At 43.0% G+C, this 25,297-nt stretch overlaps 2 protein-coding genes across 3 annotated transcripts; both read left to right on the top strand.

Moving 5' to 3' along the window:
- Nucleotides 1-3,469: 3,469 nt before the first annotated feature.
- LOC146578818 (antiviral innate immune response effector IFIT1-like) lies at nucleotides 3,470-12,176 on the top strand. Of its 2 annotated transcripts, none has more exons than XM_085268866.1 (10): nucleotides 3,470-3,643; nucleotides 5,057-5,233; nucleotides 5,991-6,180; nucleotides 6,254-6,445; nucleotides 7,880-8,107; nucleotides 9,435-9,573; nucleotides 9,646-9,769; nucleotides 9,851-9,995; nucleotides 10,313-10,360; nucleotides 11,027-12,176. In XM_085268866.1, the coding sequence occupies exons 1-10, from the start codon at nucleotides 3,639-3,641 to the stop codon at nucleotides 11,222-11,224; spliced, it is 1,446 nt and encodes a 481-aa protein (XP_085124992.1). In that variant the 5' UTR covers nucleotides 3,470-3,638; the 3' UTR covers nucleotides 11,225-12,176. The 2 variants fall into 2 exon arrangements, with proteins under 2 accessions (XP_085124992.1, XP_085124991.1); XM_085268865.1 differs by having other exon boundaries at nucleotides 3,473-3,643; nucleotides 9,643-9,769; nucleotides 11,027-12,174.
- A 7,095-nt stretch (nucleotides 12,177-19,271) lies between these two features.
- Nucleotides 19,272-24,314, top strand: LOC146578819 (myelin-oligodendrocyte glycoprotein-like). Its single transcript, XM_085269068.1, has 3 exons — nucleotides 19,272-19,507; nucleotides 21,525-21,863; nucleotides 22,102-24,314. The coding sequence occupies exons 1-3, from the start codon at nucleotides 19,435-19,437 to the stop codon at nucleotides 22,290-22,292; spliced, it is 603 nt and encodes a 200-aa protein (XP_085125194.1). The 5' UTR covers nucleotides 19,272-19,434; the 3' UTR covers nucleotides 22,293-24,314.
- The last annotated feature ends 983 nt before the right edge of the window (nucleotides 24,315-25,297 follow it).

The raw sequence follows: 25,297 nt of genomic DNA on the forward strand, positions 1-25,297 counted from the left end.
GCTGCTCAAGCGAAAACCTGTAGTGATCCCGTATATGTCCGGAGTATCGGAGCAGTTGAGACGCATTTTTTCTAAACGCCGCGTCTCTGTGGCTTTTAAACCCTAAAACACGCTTCGCCAAAAATTGATCCACCCAAAGGATCGGGTCCCCCGACACAACCAGAGTAACATAGTGTACGCTGTTAAGTGCCAGGAGGATTGGCAGGATTTATACATCGGGGAAACCAAACAACCTTTGGCGAAGCGGACGGCACAACACAGAAGAGCTACCTCGTCAGGCCAGGACTCTGCAGTCTGTTTACACCTACAGGCCAGTGGACACTCTTTCTATGATGAGGATGTACACATCCTGGACAGGGAGGAACACTGGTTTGAGCGCGGAGTCAAAGAGGCTATTTACATGAAAAGGAAAAGACCATCACTGAATCGAGGAGGGGGCCTAAGGGTACATCTTTCGCCATCTGACAATGCTGTGATTACAGCCATTCCCCAACTCTCTGTGAATGGTACTCATGGCCATTGATCAGTGGTTGTTGATCAGTGGGTTTTGGTCAGTGGTTGTTGATCAATGGTGATGAGAATTTGCATCGTTATGATTAAGGAACTGACCTCCCAGCTGACCTCCCAGCCCATTGTTCCTTCAGTGGGCTGGTTTCAGTCATTATGCAAATGTACTGTTTATAAGATTGGGGAAACCTGCAGTCAGCTGAGACTGAAGAAGTCACTTGGATGAGTGATGAAATGTTTGTCCCACAAAACGCTACGCCCAGATGAACAGAATCAACTTTTGGAGATGCTAACTAAAATGCTCATTCATAACGAAGAAAGCTTTGTAACTATCTGTGGCGTGAATAAGGCACGACGGGACCCCGGAGCACCGTTCAGAGCCAACTTTATTTTCTTCATGTCACACCACACACACCAACCCCTGAGTCCCCGTGTTTTAACACGGCGGGCGTGATTGCGGATGCCGTGCAGGTGCGTCCGCACGGCACCACAGACCACGCCCCACCACATACCCCCATCGCCCGATTGAGGCCGGGGAGCAATCTGGCCGAACCTACTCCTCCCCCCCGGGAACTGGGGCGAGACTCGGCCCAAACCATCGGCGCCCCAGTCCCTGGCCAAGCGACGAGGGAGCGTCCATTCTGGTGGCCGCCCGCGCATCCAGCGGCAACGGCGAAGCTGGTCCGGAGGTCGGCCGCGTAGCAAGCGGACACGGTCCCACAGGCATGGCCGTGAGCTCTTGCACACAGGCGGCTGGGCAGATGTCAGGCGCGCCCACTGGTGGCAGCGAGGCTGGACTAGCCAGCCCGCCGACCCCCGGCTTAGCGGGGCTGTCCCGCTCCTCTGTCTCCAACTCCGGCTGCGCAGGCTGCCCTGGAGCAGGGACCTCCGTCTCCTCGCACAGCTGCTCCGCCACCGCCTCCGCCACTCCCGTTTGGAGCGGCTCCCCGCACTGCACCTCCACCTCCAGCAGGCACAGCCCCTCTCGCCCCTCGTCCACCTCTGGGTGGAGCGACTCCTCTTCCTCCGGCAGGCCGGTGTAGACCCTCGCCCGCCTCGTCCTCCGCCTCCGATTGGAGCGGCTCCTCCACCGCTCCCGGCAGGAGCAGCCCTTCACCCGGCTGCTCCTCCTCCTCCGGCAGGCTCGGACCCCCGCGTGACTCGTCCACCACCTCCGGCTGCCGAGGTGCCCCACACAGCTCCTCCACCGCTTCACTGTCCTCGGGACACACTTGGGGGGTGGCGCCCAGGCCCAGAGCAGCGCCACCAGCTCCCCAATCCTTTCCAGGTGGCGCTCGGACCGGTCCTGCAGCTCTTCCTGCTGGCGACGCACCTCCGCCGCCTGCTCCCGCTGGGCGGCCGCCATTTCGGCCACCCTCTGGGCCAGCTCCTCCATTCCCTGGCTCCGATACGGACCCGCCGCCTCCTGGGTCTCGGCACCAATGTGGCGTGAATAAGGCACGACGGGACCCCGGAGCACCGTTCAGAGCCAACTTTATTTTCTTCACGTCACACCACACACACCAACCCCTGAGTCCCCATGTTTTAACACGGCGGGCGTGATTGCGGATGCCGTGCAGGTGCGTCCGCACGGCACCGCAGACCACGCCCCACCACACTATCCCCATAGGAAGGCGAGTCTTGGAGGGGAGTAGAGGTCCGGGTGAGGCTTAGCCAGTTCGCGTACACTCACTGTGAAGTGTTGGGCAGGGAGGCAGGCAGGCAGGCGTATAGCGCCAAGAACAGAAAACAAACCAGCGACAGGAAATTGAGTGGTTACTGACAACAAGATCCAACCCTCAGAGAAGCTGCAGTGGAGACTAGACAGGATCGGATTGAAAAGAAAGAAAGAAAAAACACTGGAAGAGTATTTACTGAGCTATGACTCTCACTAACGTGGGTTAGCTGACATTCCGGCGAGCAACGTTCGAGAACGCTGGTCTTAAGAGTCGGCCAGCTGATTGCAGGTGCCACAAACGAGGGGGTGTGGTGACTCTGCCCAGTGATGGGTAGACTGGGTGGGTTTACTGTTACCTGTGCTTATGTTGTTTGTTGCTGTAGTTTTCCTACTGTGCTCTTTTCATTTTGCTTGTTTGTTTATCAGCTGTTGGCGAAGCAGATTTTTAGTGATTTTCTCTCTATCCCTCTTCTCCCCTCTTGTTCTTTCTCTCTCCTTCTGTTTACTTTACTCCCAACTTTTCTTCTTATTTCTCTTTCCTGTCCTCGAGTCCTGTCCGTTCTGATTGTAATAACTTGAAATAAGAATAAATAATAAAGCTTGAATAAACTATGACAATCAAGTGGACCAGTATAGCAAAAGGTCCACTTGTGGAAAAAATGAGAAGAAAAAATAATTAAATGTCGATGTAATTTATTAAAACTGGAAATAAATACTTTATTGCATGTTTTCAATAAAATAAATAGACATTTAATTGTTTATCTATTTATTTATTAATTCCAGTTTCAGTTAATTATTATCATATTTTATTCATTCATTTTGAAACTCCTGGCCCTCTTTTTCTACCTTTTAAAAAAACTTGTTTTTTTACTTGAGCAAAGAAGTTGAATCTGTACTTCAGCTTTTACTTGAGTATTTTTACTACTGAACTACAGATTGTCTGTACTTTTGCCACCTCCGTTAGTGTCTGTATTATTTGTGGTGGTTTTCAGGAACTAGAAAGTTGCTGTGAAGCTAATGTGGACTCACGTCATGCTACAAGAAACAGCCCCTCTCTTCCTCAGAAAAAATACAGATAAATCGCTCAGCTGAGATGCAGAAACGAAACCTAACGTTCCCTCGTGGTGCCTTCAAAGACCCCTCCTGAGGTCATGTAAAACAGAAAGCCCAGCCTTCTCGTCGGTACGCTTTCCTCCTGTCTCAAATGTGTGACTCCCGTCTCCTAACATCCTTTATATTTATGGCCATTAAATTCACGAGAGGAGAGGAGAGGAGAGACACGAGCAGATGGATTCTCACTTTTACTTGTTTTCAGCGGGGCCCTGAAGGCAGCAGGAGCAGGGGTGTGTGGTTTGTGTAACTGAGGTGACAGCTTCACAGATCGGTCCACGCACTCTTTGTGTTCAGTCATCACTTTGCTGAGTCTGAGGAGGAGGTCTCTGTGTGCTCCAACATGAGGTCAGTCTGCCAAACCTTTGATAAATAATCGGTCATTTATCACAAATTGTCCACCTGATGGACTTTAAATCCAGCAGTAGTTTAGTTTACCTGGCGCTCAGGTGCACACAGAGGGATACAAAGTAACACAGTCCAGGAGTCTGTGAATCAGAGGAAGAGGAAAAAGTGGAGGTTATAAAATTATAAACCTGTTATGTAATAATAATAATCTGTGCTGCAGGTATCGATTATTTTAGTAATCAAATATTCTATCAGTCAAATAAGAAATAAAATAAAATTAATAACCTCCCACTTGGGTATCAAAATCCACACAATTTAGCCCTGATTGCTCACCACTACCTTGCATGCATGTTCGAGTCCGTGTCCCTGCTTGCCTACTTCAGTGCTCAACTCTTCAACAATATTAATTCCACATCATGAACACTGGTAACTGAAAAAACACGGGCAACTGATGCATCTTGTCAGGGTCCTGGGTTTTTTTGATGAAGTGTTTTGAGTTTCCTGTGTTTTTTGTCACTTTGTGTTGTAAGTTATGTCCTCATTGTTGGTCTTTAGTTACTCCCTTAAATTTAGTTTTCTTGTGCTCCATGCCTAGTATTTCCGTCTGTGTATTTTGGTCCTTAGAGTGCTCTGCCTTATGGTTTATATCTCTGTGTTTCTTAGTTGCTCTGTCTCCACGGTGTCAAGTTCACGTCTCAGTGTTGTACTTCCTGTTTTACTTTGAAGGTGTGTCTCATGTGCGTGCATCCTGCTTTGCTTCCTTGTCTCATCAGTTCTGATTTCTCCCAGCTGTGCCCTCCTTCTGTCTCATTCCCCTCGTTACTTCACAGTGTATTTAAGCCCTGTGTTTCTCTGAGTCAGTGTCGCGTTGTCCCTCATGTTGTGTGTTACTTGTGTGCCTCACTGTGAAGTTTAGTTTTGTATCCTTTCCTCAAGTCTGAAATAAAGCGGTGCTTTTGAGTTTATTTCCCGTGTCCCCGTGAGTTTGTGTTTGGGTCCTCTCCTGCCTGAACACAGCTGAAACATGACACATCTTACATCAATAACTAGACATTTTAACACTGGCATGTGATCAAATGAATTAAACATTGTATCACAAAACTTTAGCTGTCCCCCTGTGTTTGTGTCTCACTCCACATCTAAGGTTTCTTTTGGTTCCTCAGTGTGAGATTCAAACCACAGATCTACTTCACATCACTGATTTCATTGGTTGATCACACAAACTGAATTTTTATCAAGGAGAGGAGCTGGGAAGTGTGGGTGAGCTGGCATGAGAGTTTCTGAGTGAGGATGTTTGATCATGTGCTGGTTGTAGTGTGTCAGAGCACTGAGTGAGCCTCGGTTCAGCCAGTCCTGGTTTGATGCTCTCCCTCTGATGCTCCTCACAGCGTTTTCTTTGTGACTCTCTTACAGTGAAGATAGCAGCGCTCTGCTCAGCAGGCTGCAACAGTTGCAGTGTCACTTCACCTGGGATCTGAAGCTGGACGTATCCCCGAAAAAACTGATCACCCGAACAGAGATCGACATAGAGTTTCATCAGAGTCCGTATAAAGGAGCAGGTTGCTTCTACAGCCTCTTGGCTTATTTCAGGTACAGTTTCTGTAGCTGTCTGATGAAGGAAAAGCTAAAGTGGATTTATTCTGCTCATTCAAATCTCAACACTTTTATTTCTGTGACTCTGCTACAGAAGAGAAGAGCAGAACTAACATTAGCCAGAAGAAAGACAGTTCTTCTCACTGAAGTCCATCTGACCAAAGAGAAATTTGACTGTCAAAGGAAACAGTGGTCAGCATCAGCAGGATCTATATTTGAATGATAGAGAGATTATTTTGTTTTCAGGATCAGATCCAACCCTGAGCTGTGTTTCTTCTGCTAATGTTACCTATCAGCAGTGCTCCTGCTGCTAACACAGATGAATTTTGTCTGGAGTAGATATGGCTGGCTCATTTTTAACTCACTTCATAAGTTAACAATATAAATAAACAATCACCAGATTGATGCAGCATAGCAAAGCTACAGCTAGAAGAAAAACGTCAGCTTGCTTTACGTTTACTTCATTATTTCAACCTTAATAGATACACATGATAGAAAGAGAAACATTATTGGAGTATTGGACTGAAGTTTCTGATTCTTTAAGAATCTTGATATAAATCTGATACCTGAAGCTTGTTTTGACTCTTGTTTTTCTGGTGGAAATGCAGTAATTATCTAACCCTGGAGTCATGAACCTCAGATAAAAACCTTAATGAATCATCAACAAGTGTTAGTTGAACCCTCAAGTCAGTTTCTTGTCAGGTGTCGTAAACACCAGATGTGGAACAGCTGTTGATGACCTGTTGGTCCTCAGGTATCTTCAGGATCAACGAGAGGAAGCGCTGAAACTTTTAAACCAATCAGAGGAGACCATCAGGGAGAGTTACGGTGATGAGAGTGAGAGGCGGCTGATTGTGACGTATGGAGACATGGCCTGGCTGAAATATCATGATGGAGATTTTGCACAGTCAGAAAGCTACTGTCAGAGAGTCGAGGACATACTGGTATGTAAACCAATCAGATCAAACATGATGATCACTGCTGTTGAACCTCTGACGCTTCCTTCTCCCTCTGCAGGTGAAGTATCCCACTGGTTCATCAGGAAGTCTCCTCCCAGAGGTGTATGGGGAACAAGGCTGGGCCTATTTCAAGGTGTCGAGGTCTTCTATATCAAAAGCCATCGACTGTTTTCGTAAAGCACTTGAGGTACAGACTCATGATGTTGAGTGGAACACCTGCTACGCCGTTGTCCTCTTTTGCGGAGAACAGGTCAGTTTTATGATAAGAATTCTTTATTTATTCATAAGGAACCCCATCAACTTGAACAATAGTGGTTGCTAATCTTCCTGGGGCCCAAGCCATCAAGTATAATATAATAAAACATTATAAAAGAAAGATGATTGTAATACAGATGCAAAACATCCACATAATTTGGCTCTTACATCCACAATAATCGTAAAAATATAAGCATTGAGGCACAATACATGTGGAAAACAGGTCACAACATTACCCACTTACAATATTTACAATATTTATTAAAACTGTATAAATAGGCTTTTAAATGTTTTTTTAATTATGAATAGTCACTAGTTCTCTAATTGCATAAGGCAGTTTATTCCACTTAAAAGATGCTCTGAATGTAACAGAGTTTTTCAAAAAGTTACTTTTTGCTCCAGGAATCACTAAATTGCTAAAAATGATGTAGCATAATTATGTAGTTTATCTGTATACTGCAGCTGAGCACAGAAGAAATGTGGTGTATTTAACAGTATTGCTTTCTTTACAAATAAAAGTAAGTCATAGTTTAATTTAGCTTTTACTGGAAGGCAAAAAAGTTTATTGTGCTTTTAAAGGATACTGGTATAGTATCAACATCTTAACACTAAGGATGAAGAGTTTATTATCTTATATGGGTATATTCCTCCTCAATTCAATTCAATTCAAATTATTTATCGTCCCACAAGCGGAAATTAGTTTAGCAGCAGGATAAAAGTAAACAGAACAATAATATGAAATAATAATGACAATAATAATGATAGAAAGTCCAAGGACAGTTATTTGCCATTAAGGAGACAAGATGCAGTGGGGATAAAAGAAACCTGGAGCCTTTTAGTCTTCCTCTGAGGTGCTCTAAAACAGCGCCCGGAAGGCAACAACTCAAACTCACTGTGAAGTGGATGGTTCACACAATTAATAATAGAATGAGCCTTACTCAGCACATTTCTGTTGTAAATGGCCAAAAGTCCATCGTGCCAATGCCCTGAAATTTTGCGAGCAGTTTTTACCAGAAGTCCCAACCGATTCTTATTCCTCACCGTCAGGTTACCAAACCAGGCAGCGATACAAAAAGACATCACAGATTCGATAAAACTTCAATAAAACAAAGAAACATCTGAGATGAGACATTAAAAGATCTCATTTTACTTAAAAAGAACAGTCTTTGTTGAACTTTTTTAGTAGTGGCATCAACATGAGATTCAAAACACAGTTTATGGTCAAGTCAATCAGCAGCTTTAATGACAGTAGGTGATGAGCTATAAGAGGACTTCCTAAAATCGAGACAGCACCAAATGATGAGAGTAAACTTTAGGGCTCCTTCAGTGGCCTCAGTTACTTCAGCGTCAGTATATTTTTTAGAAGTTTCAATGACTAATATTTATTCAAGCAAAAGAAACAGTGGACTAACCAGTTTCTCATCTGCAGTGGGTTTTAGAAAACTTACAGGAAGATGAGGAATCCCAGGCCATCAAACAGCTTCGCTTTGCATTGGAGATCAACCCAAATAACGCTGCTCTGCAGTGCTCGCTGGGTGCAAAGCTGGGAGCCTATAAGAAATACGAAGAGGCTGAGAGTCTGGTGAAGAAAGCACTAGAAAATGATCCTGATAACCCTCATATCATCCGCCACTCAGGAAAATACTTACGTGAGCGGGTAAGTCTGCAGCTTTGGTCCTATAAATTCTTACTTCTGCTCACTGGGTCTTTGGCTTAGTAACAGCAGACCAAACAAAAGTTAGGAAATCCGTCTGTAGAGACTCATCCTCAGTTTCTTTTTAAATGTTTTCTTCATAGAAACTATTGTAACATTATTTACAGTATGTCAAGGCACCTGCAGTGTTATACTTAGAAATTAATTCAATGTTAACAACTTGGTGACAGTGAGGGAGAAGAGAACGCCAACTCTGCTTGACCCGAGGGTAAAGGTACCAGATGATCGAAGTCCAAGATTCTAGTCTGGGAATCTTCCTGGGCCCACCATTCATGCCATTAGCTTCTGTCTATAAATGAAAGCACATTCACCATCCACTTTAAGGCCTCCTCAACCATACAAGCCTTAATAGAGCATCATCAACAGCAGCCAGGTCAATAAAGACACTTTATTTAAAGGTTATAAAACCTGTCCTTGACTTTCATATGACTTTCATTTTTGGCTCCTGGGAGTTTTTAGAACAACTCTGTGATCTCTGGGGATGCTGGCTGGCTTTAGCCTTCATTTGCTTTCCTATTTTGTAATCCTGAACAGCTTGGGTGTTTTTGCTCTCCTTAATCCTGATACTGTACTGATTCAGGGACAGGAACAACCAGCCATTAAACCTGAGGTAGACAGTCAACTGTGGCGTCCACTGCTGCAAATTTGTATTAATGTTTTACAGGAAGTTTCATAAATTTTCCATAGTAAGTACAGACACACTGATTAAATTTCAAATTTATGAATATCCATCCATCCATTCATCTTCTTCCACTTATTTCAATGTGGAGGAGCAGCGGCTCTACTCTGAGCCCCTTTTGGACGGCCAAACTCCTGCTGCCACTTCACACTTGCCTGCAGACTGCTCCAGTGCAAGTTGGAGGCCAAAACCTGATGAAGCTTATAGAACTTACACTTACAAAAGCAGAGCCAAAATCCTGATCCAGCCCTAACTATATGCTTTAGCAAAAAGGAAAGTTTTAAGCCTAATCTTAATAGTAGAGATAGTGTCTGTCTCCTGAGCTGGGAGTCTGGGTTTGTCTGAGTGATTCCATTCGTCTTTTTTCCCCTTTCCCTCCTTTTTTTTCTTTTTTATAGACTTTCATGCATTTATATAAGTTGTTGGTGTGAACAAGAGCGAATTTCCTTACAAATTCATTACCTTTTCAGTGTTTGCATTTATAGCTGTTAAGAGAGTTTGAACCATTCTTCTGTTATTTTTCTTCTTCTATCCTCAAATTGATTTTTTATCTTTATTTGTATCTGATTAGTGTTTTTAAATCTGTTCCAGAATCGACTGGATGAGGCTATTGTTGTGTTTGAGCGAGGACTGAAAAGGGGCGATCAATTATCTTCCTTCAACTACCAGCTGGCTCTGTGCTACAAGCAGAAAATAATTGCTGAGCGTCGCAGGCGCTTCAGCAACAGAGGTACACAGAAATATACTGCATGTTGTCCTTAAATAAACACCACTCAAATCACCCTTTAATGCTCCACAGAAGAGGTGCGTAAGTGGAGGCGTATTTGTATCAGTCACCTTGAAGAATCTGTGAAGAGGAAGAGACCTTTTGTCCTGGCGTGGGCTGAACTGGCACTGCTGTGTGCAGAGGCAGGGGATATGAGCAGGTACCCGTCTAAACAAAGCTGCAGGGTTTCCTTCTTTCTTTCCTCTGGCTGTAGATTCCTCATCATCTCTTTGTTTCTCAGGGCTGAGGAGGCTTTCCAGAAGTGCTTGGAGACGTTACCAGAGGTGGAGGAGGAAAGGGATTGTCAGACTATCCATCAGCGCTGCGGTGACTTTCTTCATTATCACAAAAAAAATGAGGCTCAAGCCATCGCTCACTATACCAAGGTAAGTTTCTAGGTGCCAGACTCTGATTGGTCCTATCTGAAGAAAAAATGAAGGTGACAGGTAGCTGATCCATCAGAGGGCAAATTACACCAAGGTGAGGCAGCTGCATGTACAGTGTTAGACATGCAGCTGCCTCTTAATGTCCCACGTTTCAACCCAAGAAGAACAAATGAAAGAAGAAAAACTAACAGGCCTTGTTTGGAGGATGGAGGTGTCGGGGCAGTAATGTGAAACATGTTACCTCTCACATCCACCACATGACCTTAGTATGGATGGATTTATCTTCACCATAGTCTTCTGCTGTTTTCTCTCTGCAGGGGCTGCTGATACCACAGAAAAAATATAATTGGAGACAGTGTGCTAAGGTGAGCACTAGAGACATAACAAAGGTTACGTGTTATATAAACTCAGTGTTAATACTAACTCATGCGGTGTGAGCAAAACCTCATATCAAAGCTCCCTTGATGTAAATGATTTGTTCAGTACCACCTACTTGTGCTCCTGAGGACTGTTTTCAACTTACGTTTTGAAAACTACTGGTGACTGTCAGTGGTTCTGTCTTTCACTAGGTCTTGTGAGGAGATGTGGCATCCATCCCACTTTGGATGGAACTCCTTTCATTTCAAAAAGTCTGGCCAAATTTATGAAAACCCCCCAAGTCACTATCCAGAGTTGCAGTCTTACACACCTCTCTATAGCTTTTCTCCTTCTGTTGTCCCCCGAAAACTCTTAGAAACATTTTAAGCTGGTAATCAGGCCCCATCTTATCTTAAAGACCTTATAGTACCATATCACCCCATTAGAGCAATTCAACCTCAGATTGTGGGCTTACCTGTGGTGCCTATACTATTTAAATGTAGGATGGGAGGTAGATCCTTTAGCCTCCAGAGTTCAAATTTCAAAATGTCGCTTTTTTTAATTAAAGCATAATGTAATGTTTTCTCCCACTAAAAACGTTACACCCAGATGAACAGAATCTACTTCTTTGGAACATAAATTAATATTTCATTGTTCCTCTATTTTTTCCACAGAAACTGAAGCAGATCGCTGACAGGCGTCTGGCAAAGAATCGGGGTGATGGTGAAGCTCTCGCTCTGCTCGGTCAGGTGGCCAGAGCTGAGGGCGACAGGAAGGAAGCTGCTGAGTTTTATGAGAAAGCTCTGAACTATGACAAGGACAATGAAGAGTACCTGTCTGCTCTGTGCGAGCTGCGCCTGGAGCTGCAGTGATCATCCTCTGATTAATCAGGATCACTGCAAAAACTGGCTATAACTAACTTACAATCTTACAAGGAGCCAAAAAGTATTTTAATTTTGTTTTGGGAGTGACACACTCATAGAGAGCAGGATGGAATTCGTCTTTTACAATATGTATTTTATCTCTTAGCTTCTAAATCATAAAATGTGTTATTTGCATATGTATCTTTTTTTTGTTGTGTTCATATATCTTGGAGAAAAATGTTAAATGTTGCTCAATTTTTAACAGAAGAGTATTCAAAAACAATAAATAGGAAAGTTAGGAGAACTCAAATGAAAGTTTAAGTGTAGAAAGGAAAATCGTGTCGAAATACTTTTTTGCAGAATATAACTAATGCTGATTAATTCATAAGAATAAGAGAAAATTTCCACCCTTTAACTGCAGCCAGAAGGTGGCAGCACATCTCCTTTCTTCTTATCTCATGCACATATCTTTCTTTCTACATAGCACTTTAATTCTTATTGTTTGCACTGAAGCACCGCAGCAATTTCCTAATGTTGTAAACCTCAACATCTGGCAATAAACCCATTCTGATTCTGATTCTGATTCGCTTTCGTGTTAACTAGAGATGGCACGATACCACTTTTTTATGTCCGATACCGATATCATAAATTTGGATATCTGCCGATACCGATATGAATCCGATATAGTGTTTTTTAATCAACAAAACTGTTTTTTAAATATCTTGCTGCATTTTGTATAAGTTCATACTCAAGTTTAAAACAACAACTACACTAAAGCTATTCTGTTATACCTGTATGCAAAAAAAAATATTTCATAGTTCAGCAATACTGATCAATCTAATAAACTTAAACCTACACCATCCTCCCTATTCTGGTATTTTAAAGAGTACTTAGCATAAATATTAAGCAACCTAACTAATAGGGTTCCAACTCCCAGCAACAACAAAAATAAATAAATAAAAAATAGGGAACCACCCCTCACACTCCACCTCATGACGCTTAATCGACGTAATCAACCTTAATTTGATGCAGTGTGAAAAAAAAAAGCACAGAAATCAATTATTTTTCAAGAAATATTAAATAGATTCAACATCTTTCTTCAACAAAATTGCAGACTGCACAGATGGTACCTTCCCAAAGGAAAAAGTACTATAGCTTACTAGGGTATATTAGACTTAATAGTCACTATATACAGTAATTGACTTCTATTCATTTTACATCAAATTAAAACTTTGGCTGTCAGATAATTATTTATTAAAAGCTAGACATTTTAAATGAGAATAAGAAAGAAAAGTATGTCTTTGTGCCCCCTTTTCCCTGTTAATGCCCTATCGGCCCCCCTGGCTAAACTTTGCTAGATCCGCCCCTGCACAGTTACCAGCCGTCAGCTGCGTAGAAAAAGATCCTCGAGTAGAAAGTAATATTAAATACATTCTAACAACAGCTGATCAAGCTTAAACGTGCTGCTGTTGTTCAGCCGCTGGTTTCCTCTTTCTGGTGCAAAGTGGGCCAAAAGCAAACTAGAGACATGGACTCGCGACAGAAAAGCCGATCAGCTGATCATTAAGCAGTTTCATGATTGAAGTAGCAGCAAGAAGAGGCAGTCGCTCCATATATCGTTTGTTAAGCTTAACGCAGGAATGCTTTACAAACATTCAGAGATGGACTTACACACTTGCTTTACTTCTCTCGGGATAACTTTGTCGGAGATGAAATGCCGGGTTGCTAGCGAAGCTCCAAATGCTATCCAGACCACCGACAGGTCCCGCATGCCACAGCCGCTCTATCACGTGATGCATACTGCTCCGACGTGCTAACGTTCTGAGGTGAGTTACAGCGTGTTGCAAGTTTTGTGAGGTGCTTTCGTGATATTTAATGGATCGGATTACATTTTTTATTTTTCTCCGATATCCGATCCAGTAATTTAGGTCAGTATCGGACCGATACCGATACGTAATATCGGATCGGTCCATCTCTAGTGTTAACCCAGACTGAACCAGTCTGCTAAGCTCATTCATGATGATTTACATGTTTGATTTGTGTTACGTCCCCTGGCTAGGGGGGTGTGAAAGGACGAACATAGAGGTAAATAGTGAAGGAGGAGCCATGTGAAGGTTGGCTACAATAGTCCGGTGAAGTCCACCGACTTCACCGACAATGTCCAGAAACTTACCCTGGACCCAGATGAAACCATGGTGTCCTTTGATGTTCCTCTTCACTTGCATACCCACCATAGAGGCAGTGGAGACTGTTAGAAAACGACTACAAGAAGACAGCTCCTTAGAAGACAGGACTTCCCACCCGATCAGATTTGCACATTGTTAGACCTCTGCCTCACCACTACATACTTCAAATACAACGAGGGTTTCTACAGACAAAAACATGGCTGTGCCATGGGCTCCCCCGTGTCACCTATTGTAGCCAACCTTTACATGGAGGAAGTGGAAAGGAAGGCTCTTGGCTCTTTCAAAGGAAGAGTACCCAGCCACTGGTACAGATATGTGGACGACACCTGGGTCAAAATCAAGACACAAGAAGTGGAATCCTTCACTGCGCACATTAACGCTGTGGATAAGAACATGAAGTTCACCAGGGAAGACACAAAGGACAACTGTCTGCCTTTCCTGGACTGCGCTGTGCACATTGAAGAGAACGGCAACCTCAACATCGAAGTTTACCATTGAATGTTTTGATTATGAATAATGTGGCCTCCACCTAAAACAAAGCTCCACTGTTGGCTGTTTGCTCTTTGGCAGCCGTTCATCAGGTTTTCCATGAGAAGAGACATACAGCAGCTGAGAGGTTTAATTTCCGTTAGACAGTCGAGAGCCACTCTGACATTCCTGTGTTTCTTCACAGCAGTGGATTATTGCAACAATTTTACAGGACAGACTGAAGACTTCTTATAAGCATGAATAAAGAGAACAAAAGAAAAACAAATAGGTGCCCAACTTGAAAATAATAAATAAATCTAAAAGTTTTTATCATGATCAGAGTCTGTGCCCGTCACTGCTTCTGTTAGAAAGTTCTGATATCTGCCACACTGCACCATGTCATGAATTTATTTAGAAGTGGCCCAAGAAATGAAGCGTGTCAGGAACTTTGGTGCACGTGTAGCAACACATTGTGTGATTGTTGCTTTGCAGCAGTGCCTCTAATGATAAAATCCAGCTGTAGTTGGGCAAAGCAGTTTGATGCAGTTGTGTCATTAATATATTTCATTGGCACTTGCTTGAAATGATGCTTTGGGCACATTTCAAACAATGTGTCCAAAGCACCTCAACCCCCCTGTTTGTGTTTCAGCAGAGAGGATGTGAAGTCTGTTAAAGGAGAAATTTCAAAGAAATTGCAAACAAAGGAGGTTTAAAGAGATGTCTGAAGGTCATACTGCTCCTTAAAATGATTCTAGGTCAGGTTAAAGGCTAAAGAATAAAATAAAAGAGTGGCGTATGCTGATGTGCTACAGCTGTTTACAGAAATGAGTTCTGCAGACTTGGAGGCTGAACTCTGTTCATTCTGCTTCAGGTAAGAGACTTTTCGAAGTCTTTTTGAGGATATCTATCATCACAGCCATCCTGCTGAATCAGCGCCAAAGAACACACAGCAAACCCTCTGAGCTTTGTTTGTGAGAAATTTCACTCAGTGTTCCCACACACTTATTCGGCGGTGTGACTCACAGGAATACATCTTACTTTCCCTCATGTTTGCAAGTGCAGCTGTGTGCAGCAAGTGATAATGACATCATTATTTGTTTTAGGTTGTTTTTTCTTTTATTTGTATATTTTGAAAGAAAAAACTGCTCCATGTTGGGGGTTTTTAGGAGAATAATATTCACACGCATTCAGATAACACAGGATTAGGACTGCCTGTTAATCAAACTCCCAACTCATGAAGAACATGGCTGACTGAGAAGTCTCCTCTCCTGTCTGTCTGGATTACTTCCTACTTTCTAAGGCATGTTATAATGGTCTGTCCTGCTTGTACCCCACCTCTCCCAATGTGTTTGCCAGGGGGGCTGTAGCTGCCCTGGCAATCACTTTGTTAAAGAACATGGAGTCAAGCTGAAGGCAACATTTATACAAAAAGTGTGATCTCCCTGTGAATATGATGCACTAACCACTGCTTTAAACAACAAAAGGAATTTATAAAATGGATGTTCTCCTAAGACAACAACATGGACGCTTCAGTACAGAGTGAAGTATTTGTGGTCTGCAGTCACTCTGCTACACTCCATCATCAATGTGGCTTCAACAAAGAACAGACAACTTCCTTTTTAGCAGATGTGTGTTATTAAAGAGTAAAGAATGGCAAAGTTCACTCAGTGTAACTCACAGGAAAAACGTCTTACTTTCCCTGATTTTTACAAGCAAAGCTGTGTACAGAAAATGATAATTACATCATTGTTTGTTTTAGGTAATTTTTTCTTTTATTTCTATATTTAAAAAAACTGTCACATGTTGAGTTAATTTGAAGAGAACAATAATCACCATTCAGATAACTCAAGGTTAGGACTGAGAAGTCTCTTCTCTTCTCCTCTCCTGTCTGCCTGAGTTACTTCCCACATTCTAAGGCATGTTACACTGGTCTGTCCTGTTTGTAACCCACCTCCCTACATCAACCACTGCAGGGTTATGGGGTTCTGCCTGGTGCAGAACTATTTCCTCATTTGTTTCCTGGTTTAATTCTGTTATTTGTTTGATTTTAATCCTCCTGTAAATATGATGCACTAACTCACTACTTTAAAGAACAAAATGAATTAAAAAACTGGACTGTTGCCTGTTTAACAGTGATTTATTTTTGCCTCTTCTCACAGCAATCCTGCTGAATCAGCACCAAAGAACACACAGCAAACCCTCTGAGCTTTGCTTCAGGTCATCATCCATCCATCCATCCATCCATCCATCCATCCATCCATCCATCCATCCATCCATCTTCATCCGCTTTATCCGAGGCCGGGTCGCGGGGGCAGCAGCCTAAGCAAAGAGGCCCAGACCTCCCTCTCCCCAGCCACCTCCTCCAGCTTGTCCGGGGGAATACCAAGGCGTTCCCAGGCCAGCCGAGAGATATAATCTCTCCAGCGTGTCCTGGGTCTGCCCCGGGGGCTCCTCCCAGTGGGACATGCCTGGAACACCTCACCCAGGAGGCGCCCAGGGGGCATCCTTGTCAGATGCCCGAACCACCTCAGCTGGCTCCTTTCGATGTGGAGCAGCAGCTGCTCTACTCTGAGCCCCTCCCGGATGGCCGAACTTCTCACCCTATCTCTAAGGGAGAGGCCAGCCACCCTTCGGAGGAAGCTCATTTCTGCCGCTTGTATCCGCGATCTCGTTCTTTCGGTCACTACCCACAGCTCGTGGCCATAGGTGAGGGTAGGGACGTAGATCGACCGGTAAATTGAGAGCTTCGCTTTTACACTCAGCTCCCTCTTCACCACGACAGACCAGTGCAGCGTCCGCATTACTGCAGCTGCAGCCCCAATCCGTCTGTCGATCTCCGGCTCCCTTCTCCCATCACTCACGAACAAGACCCCGAGATACTTGAACTCCTCCACTTGGGGCAGGAACTCATCCCCGACCCGGAGTGGGCACTCCACCCTTTTCCGGCTGAGAACCATGGCCTCAGATTTGGAGGTGCTGATCCTCATTCCCGCTGCTTCACACTCGGCTGCGAACCGTTCCAGTGCGAGCTGGAGGCCCTCACCCGATGAAGCCAACAGAACCACATCATCTGCAAAAATCAGAGATGAGATTCTGAGGCCACCAAAGCGAAAGCCCTCCGCCACTTGGCTGCGCCTAGAAATCCTGTCCATAAAAATTATGAACAGAACCGGAGACAAAGGGCAGCCCTGGCGGAGCCCATCACCCACCGGGAACGAGTCCGACTTATTGCCGGCAATGCGAACCAAGCTCTTACAACAGTTGTATAGGGATCGAATGGCCCGTAGCAATGGGCCAGACACCCCATACTCCCGCAACACCTCCCACAGGACACCCCGAGGGACACGGTCGAATGCCTTCTCCAAGTCCACAAAACACATGTAGACTGGTTGGGCAAACTCCCATGCACCCTCAAGTATCCTGGAGAGGATAAAGAGCTGGTCCAGTGTTCCGCGACCAGGACGAAAACCGCATTGTTCCTCCTGTATCCGAGGTTCGACTAGCGGACGAACTCTCCTTTCCAGCACCTTGGCATAGACTTTCCCAGGGAGGCTGAGGAGTGTGAAGTGCTTGCTCCTAGGGGGTCATATGATTGTTGGGTTTTTCTCTGTATCTATGAAGCGCCTTGAGGCGACTTTTGTTGTGATTTGACGCTATATAAATAAAATTGAATTGAATTGAATTGATCCCCCTGAACGATCTTGGAGGTGAACCTGCTGGATGTGGAGGTCCTGGGCTGGTGTGGTTACACGAGGTCTGCGGTTGTGAGGCCGGTTGGATGTGCTGCCATATTCTCTGAAACGCCTGTGGAGACGGCTTATGGTTGAGAAATGAACATTCAATGCACGGGCGACAGATCTGGTTGACATTCCTGCTGTCAGCATGCCAGTTGCACGCTCCCTCATTGCTTGTGGCATCCGTGGCATTTTGCTGTGAGACAAAACTGCACATTCCAGGGTGGCCTTTTGTTGTGGGCAGTCTGAGGTACACCTGTGCACTACTCATGATGTCAGATCAGCATCCTGATGTGGCACACCTGTGAGGTGGGATGGATTATCTCAATATAGCAGATGTGCCCACTACCACACATTTGGACTGATTTGTGACCACTGTTTGGGAGGGATGGTTATATTGTGTATCTGGAATGAATTTTAGGTCTCTACGTCCATCCCATGGGGAATGGGAGCAGTAACAAAGGTGTTGCGTTTATATTTTTGTTGAGTGTATATATTTATATTATATTAATATTTTATATTTTAAGTTCTCTGATGATTCTGCAATAGTCGGCCTCATCACTGATAGGGACAAGGAGTACAGAGGACTGACCCAAGGCTGTGTTGACTGGTGCCAGCAGAACTACCTCCAGATCAACACTAATAAAACCAAGGAGCTGGTGGTAGACTTCTGCAGGCACAAACATCCTCCACTGCAACCACTGAACATCCAAGGTATGGAGATTGAGGCTGTGGACAGCTACAGGTACCTTGGTGTTCATATGAACAACAAACTGGACTGGACGGCCTCTACAGGAAAGGGCAGAGCAGGCTGTACCTGCTACGGAGACTCAGGTCATTTGGAGTAGAGTAGAGTGAAGGGCCCACTCCTGAAGACCTTCTATGACTCTGTGGTGGCCTCAGCCATCTTTTACGGAAGACTCCAACTGATCAAACACACACATCCACACATGTGCAATAACACTAAGTGCAATACTCTTTTCTGGCATCGTTGTATTTTTACTCAGTTGTATATAGAATTTGTATTCTATTTTTATCCTATTGTATATTTTATTCTACTGTATATAGTATTTATTTTATTCTATTCTGTACAGTTGTGTACTGTATTTATTCTTATTGTATTCAGATTTTTGCTACATAACTTTGCACTGTCCACTTCCTGCTGTGACAAAACAAATTTCCCACGTGTGGGACTAATAAAGGTTATCTTAAAAGAGAAACTGTCACATGTTGGGGTTTTTTAAGAGAATAATATTCACAAGCATTCAGACACAGGGTTAGGACTGCCAGTTAATCAAACTCCCAACTCGTGAAAAAACATGGCTGACTGAGAAGTCTCCTCTTTTCTCCTCTCTGCCTGCCTGGATTATGTCCCACATTCCAAACAAAGCATGTCACACTGGTCTGTCCTGTCCTGCCTTCTCTCATCAGGATAAGTGTTAAAGAAAATGGAGTCATGTTGGTTCTGCTGGGACAAGCTGAAGGCGACATTTCTACAAATGTGTGATTAAAAAGTTTAACTCTAATTCACTGTAGGAACTGGATTGAGGAGGAGGAGACACAAGGAATCATTCAAAGAGCCCCCACCCCTTTCCTTCTAAAAGCATCAAACAACACCCAATTCCAGATGATAGTCCCACCCCCTCCCTTTATCTTGGCTGAAAGAAAACACGCACTTTCCTTCCTTCTTTCATTCAAACGTTAGCTCTAGATGCAAGTTTATTTAAAAATCTGAATTTATCAGTAGATTATCCGAATAAAAACTAATTTGGAACACCATTTATAGAAAACAGAAAACAAAACTGTGTGATCGGCAAATCTATGCGCTGGAATGGATGTTTGGATAACTGCGTCACAGTTGTGGATTTTGTTTTCTATCTACCCCCTGAAGTTTACTTCTGCAGGTGAGATGTGCTAATAATGCTTTCGATTATGCTGAGCGAGTTCTTACTTGATGACATGTTTTTAATGAGTTTTTGCTGCTTTTATTAGTGAGCACTTGACATATTTTACCTACATAACCTGCCAGGAGGTTACTGACGTTCATTCATTCATTCATTTGCTGATCAGAGTAAATGGTCATAAATCAGTGGGTCCATTCAAACAGTTATGATGCTTCCTGTGGAGAGAACAGAAACTACGTCCGTGGCAGTTTTCTCCTAATCTTAGGGAGCTTCATTATTCCTTTTTTGCGCAGTTTAGCACAGGATGCACAGCAACGCAACCCCCCCTGCTTACGCGGAATAGAATAACATAGAATGGAAAGCACCTTTATTATCCCACAAATGAGAAATTTATAGTCGTTGAAAGTAGTCCTATATACATAAGCAACCGAAATTCATATACACAGATAAAAATGTAGAGAGATTTGTACACAAGTGTGGGTGGTGTATGAATGCTCCTGGTGAAATATACAGTGTACAAACAAGCTGTTAACAAGCAATTACAAAAAAAACTGCTTAGCTTAGACAACATCCTCTCTCCCCAACCTGCTCGATGGACTTCAGTGGACAGTCCAGCACAGAGCTGGCCCTCCTGACCAGTTTGTTGAGTTTTCCCCATCCCTCTCTGCCATTCCACCACTCCAACAGACCACAGCAAAAAAAATAGCAGACGCCACCACAGTGTCCTAAAACGTCCTCAGGAGAGTCCGGTTCACCCCAAAGGATCTCAGCCGCCGTAGCAGGTGGAGACGACTTAGACCCTTTTTATAGAGTGCATTTGTGTTTGTGGACCAGTTTTTTATTGAGGTGAACACCCAGGTATTTGTATTGCTCCACTGTTTCAGTGTCCAAAACCTAGATGTTCACTGGTGTAATAGGCTTCTTGCTGAAGTCAATCATCAGGTCCTTTGTCTTGCTGGCATTGATGCAAAGATGGTTCTGTTCACACCAGCAGACAAAGTCCTTGATGACCCCCCCTACTCCAGTTTGCTTCCTTCAAACACCCCACCCACAATGGCAGCGGCGTCTGAGAACTTCATGAGTTATACTAAAACTTGCTGATGTCAGCATTGTTATGGAAAATGAGTGCATTACATTCATTTATTTTGGTGACTTTAAGAAGTCATATAAAGTTATATTATTTTTTAATTGAACTGTTCTATGCAAACAGAACTAATTTACCATCTGCCATTGTCACGGTTAGCGAGGCAAACCATGGGAAAGTGGGGAATGAGGACCCAAATGCTGGACTCTTTGTGCTGAACAGCACGTTTATTTACAGTGCAACAAATGACAATAAATCCCTGTGCTCTTGCTTGACTGCCGTGTCATGTCTTTCCTCAAAAAGTCTGTGTCTTCGCACTCCCCGTGCTCGCTGCCTTCCTGTTTGCAAACTCCTCCGGGGGGGAAACCACCAAAAGCAACCGTAAGACACAAACTCTGGTAGGGATGCACTAACTGGCTTTACGCTTAGCTCTCACACTGACATGGAGTCTTACACAACAATCCAGCATCAGTGAGAACTCAGCCACTCTGCTAAAAAGGTCCCATGACGAGGCTTGAGCCGCTGCAGGTGTGTGTGTGATCGTCCTCTTCAGGTGTGGCCCGCCTCCAGGCGGGACACACCCACCAGTCCTGATGATGCCTGAAACCCAGTGCTCTGACACACCCACACACACACTCATACACACCAACATAGTAATCAGGGACAGCAGCAACAAATACATGTCCATAGATTATTACAGCCATGATAGGAAAACACTGTCAAGCCAGACTAGCCTATGTTGTTCAGTTTATTAACGGACATATTAAAAATAGGAACTAGATGTAAAACTATGATATTAAATAACATTTAATACTTGTGTGATGGTTTGACCAGTGTGCATAGCTCCAGTGTCTTCTGATTGGCTGCTTTAAAAGTGAACAGTTATACTTGGATCCCTTTAACCTCTCTGCTCTGTGTTGTTTCCTCTTTCAGACCAGAAAAACATCACAGCTGAGTCTGGACAAGACGTCACTCTGACATGTCGAGCTCAAAACAACAACATTGATCTTGTAGAGTGGAGCAGAGCTGACCTGGGATCAGAATATGTCCTTGTGTACCGGGACGGTAAAGATGTTCCAGAGGAGCAGCATCCATCTTTTAAGAACCGGGTGGATCTGCAGGACAGACAGATGAAGGATGGAGACGTGTCTGTGATTCTGAAGAATGTGACGATTAATGATGCTGGAACATACGAGTGTCGTGTCTTCATGGAAGAAACACGCTCATGGAAGTCCATCACCATCTTCACCCTGAGTGTTGTTGATCCTCCAGGTGAGTGAGTAGAGTTGAGTGTGTGTGTGATCAGAGGTGAAGCTGCTTCCTGGTTGTTGATGTTTGTTTCTAAAGATGTTGTTGATGAGACTTTGTAGAAAGCAGCTGGTCTGAGTGATGTGATCAGAGTGCAGTAGATAATGTCTGACAGCAGTTTGAAGAGGAAATGGATTCTGTTCTGTTCTTCACTCATCACCTACCTGACAGCTGACACCTCACACCTGTTTCTCACCTGCAGCTCAGACAGGAGGACACACAGAGGATGGAGGGAAGAAGGATGCAGGGAAGGAGGATGCAGGGAAGGAGGATGGAGGAGAGAAGAGTGGATCTGTTGGACTAATAGCTGGTCTGGTAGTTCCTGTTGTGCTTCTTGTTGGTGTTGCTGTTGTTTTGATCTACATAAACCATGACAATGAGAATCAGGATTGATACTAACCTCCTGTTGAAATGCGCTTGTTTGAAACATCTTACGGCTTTTCCACCTGAGTCTCCTGTTTTAAAGTCGTCAAAACTGACTTCAATTCTGGATTCTGTTCTGTTCTTCACTCACCACCTTCTTCTCACCTGCAGGTCCTCCAGGAGGACATGGAGGGTTTGTGGGACTGGTAGTGAGTCTGTCAGTTTTGGTGTGTTTGTTCTTGTACCTAATGATTTGATCTGTAAAAGAAGAAAAGGGAATGGTGCTGAATATGTGATTTCTGCTTCTCAGAGATCCTGTTAAAGTCTAAAGACATTGGGAGGGTTTCAAACTGTTTGGAGCAGGGAAACAAGTACTAATGGTGCAATACTGACTGATGTGTTTGTGGATATGAACTCGTACACATGAACATACCTCAGGTTCATATCTGCAAATTCATGTCCCAGGGCACAAACTTTACATTTAAAGCTTTTAAAGAGTGAAAATTTTACATTTGGACATCTGTGGGGTTTGTGATGGGCGGAATCATTTCACAGTTTTCTACAATTATTAATTAAAAATGCATCACTTTAAGCATTAAATCTATTAAGTTAGATGAGGTTTTGGGATAAAATCGTTTACACTCTTTAAGCTCTGTTTCTTGGTTGTCATGGTGATGCATCCTTGGCAAGATAAATGAAAAATATATATAATATAAAGTCATCCTGTTGACTGTCATGAACATTTTTATAACTCCCTCTTTACAACTGTCTTTACTGCATAATTTTCCTAAATTTACACAAACAGGGATTTTAGACTGTAAAAGTGAATTTTGCTCAGCTAAAATTACAATTTTTGTTTTATGAAAACTGAAGTTAATGCTGCAGTGACTGGAAAATGACCTGTTCTACAAAATAGACCATCTCAGTACCACTGACTTTATGGTATTTTTTTTTATTTGTTTATTTATTTCCTTCAGCAGGTACTTGAACTTCCTTCAGTGGAAAATGGAAACAGAAGTGTTACAACAACCTGTGTTTTACATTTCTTATTTGTGAAACTTTGCTTTTTTTTCTGTGTAAACCAACAATTTGACAAAGTAATTTAATAATTTAAATGCTGTGATCTGTCTAAAGAACACTGTTGCTGTTTGTGCATGTGTCAAGTCAGCCATGAAATCCTGAAGTTATCAGAGTGAAAAAGCTGGTTTAGGCATGTGTTATGTCTTGTATGTCTTGTTTAGATTTCATTTGTTTGTTTCTCACCTCTCCTCCAGGTATCTTTTTTTTCTGCTCAGTGTTCTGGAGGAAATTGTGCAAGGAAGGAGGAATGTTGTGCGACATGTGTTGATTTGATCACTTACAGTTTCACTCATGTACTGTCTGTGTTCACCTGTTTACATTTTGTGTTAATGTGTTGGTCTTAAGTAAAACTAAGGTGTAACACTGAATTGATTGACAATTTATACTTTATATTTTAAAAAACAGTCAAATGAAGTGGGAACATTTTTGACCCCTGAGGACCACAGGTGTGATTATGTGCTGCCATTTAAAAAATTTAAATGGTTCAAAAAAAAATTCTCACTAAAGTTCAACATACAGCACTCTGTAGTTATTCAGATAGTCAAAATTATCTAAACAATTAAATATTTAATTTTCTTGTTTTATTTTCACTTACAAAACAGGGTGTACTTTATGTAAACAAGGTCTGATGGCCCTAAAATGTAAAATGTTGGGTAAATTTTGTGTTAATGTGTTGGTCTTAAGTAACCCTAAGATGTAACACTGAATTGATTGACAATTTATACTTTATACTTTAAAAAACACTGAAGTGGGGACATTTTTGACCCCTGAGGACCACAGGTGTATGGAAATCGGGAGGACATTATGAGGGTTAATGATATCAACCACTACCCGACTGTAATGGGGTTCAGCCTGGTGCAGAACTTTCCCTCATTTGTTTCCTGGTTTAATTCTGTTATTTGTTTGATATTAATCCTCCTGTAAATATGATGCACCAACTCACTGCTGTGAGGGAACCAAAGAAATAAAAAACTGGACTGTTGACTGTTTAACAGAGATTTATTTTTGCACCTTCTCACTGATTCCTGCTGAATCAGCACCAAAGAACACACAGCAAACCCTCTGAGCTTTGCTTCAGGTCATCATGTTATTCATAATCAGAGCGATCAGTGAGAACAATCTGATGTGTGTTTACTTAAACTCAGTAAAAGGCTTCTCCTCACTTATGTACATCTTCTAAACCAGAGTGCGTATAGCACACGCTGGATGCTGACATTTATCAAACTGTGATGTTTGTTATCAGAGGATCATTCTGATAACACAAACCCCTCCAGTGTGTCTAAGGCCCACTGAGGAGATCAGAAAGGACACAAGGAGAGAGGAGTCAAGGAAACAGTCTCAACAGAATGAGACATCAGCGTCTCAGAGCTTCATTTTAAACTGTGGTAGTTAAATAACATTAAATTACAACTACAAACAGTACTCCAGAACTATCATATAAATGAGAAATTCTTCAGCATGAAGCACTAAGATTGATTTTCAGGTAACAGGCAGGAAGACGGCGGAGACCAGGAGGCACAAATTAGAAAGAGTCCCGCCCCTGAGCAACAAGAGCCAATCAAACAGAAGCAGGAAACATATGAACCAATCATGTTGCACTAAATCTTCAGATTCAACTGATGATTCTGTGCGTGTAGTTTTTCAGTCCCTGTGAAGTTAAAAAATGAAAGTCATGTCTCTCTCCCCATTCACCTGTTTAATGATGTTAAAATAACCACCCAGATTACATCATTTATTTACAGATTGTCTCAGTGAAATTTAGATTTATCTGTAAATTCTGTAAAGATAATTAAATAAGGCTCAAACTTAAACGTGTGTGTTTTAGTGCTCTGCCCTGTTTAAGGCTGACCACTACACTTTTCATAGTGAATATAAATCTGTTATAAAAATGTGGAATTTGAGCTAGTATTGTTAGAATGTAAACAGCAGAGAAAAAGAAAAAGATCATTTTATAG

Source organism: Mchenga conophoros, linkage group LG3 (assembly GCF_057382185.1).
Source record: "Mchenga conophoros isolate Kocher_MC1m ecotype Shallow Benthic linkage group LG3, M_conophoros_male_GT1.1, whole genome shotgun sequence".
NCBI lineage: Eukaryota > Metazoa > Chordata > Actinopteri > Cichliformes > Cichlidae > Mchenga > Mchenga conophoros.

Bases quoted from the DNA above. Each gene is read 5' to 3' on its own strand.
- LOC146578819 (XM_085269068.1), top strand. From the start codon at position 19,435: ATGGATGTTTGGATAACTGCGTCACAGTTGTGGATTTTGTTTTCTATC. The intron at 19,508-21,524 runs GTGAGATGTGCT...TTCCTCTTTCAG, and splicing joins CCTGAAGTTTACTTCTGCAG to ACCAGAAAAACATCACAGCT. The intron at 21,864-22,101 runs GTGAGTGAGTAG...TCTCACCTGCAG, and splicing joins GAGTGTTGTTGATCCTCCAG to CTCAGACAGGAGGACACACA.
- LOC146578818 (XM_085268865.1), top strand. The intron at 6,446-7,879 runs GTCAGTTTTATG...TCTCATCTGCAG, and splicing joins TCCTCTTTTGCGGAGAACAG to TGGGTTTTAGAAAACTTACA. The intron at 8,108-9,434 runs GTAAGTCTGCAG...AATCTGTTCCAG, and splicing joins GAAAATACTTACGTGAGCGG to AATCGACTGGATGAGGCTAT.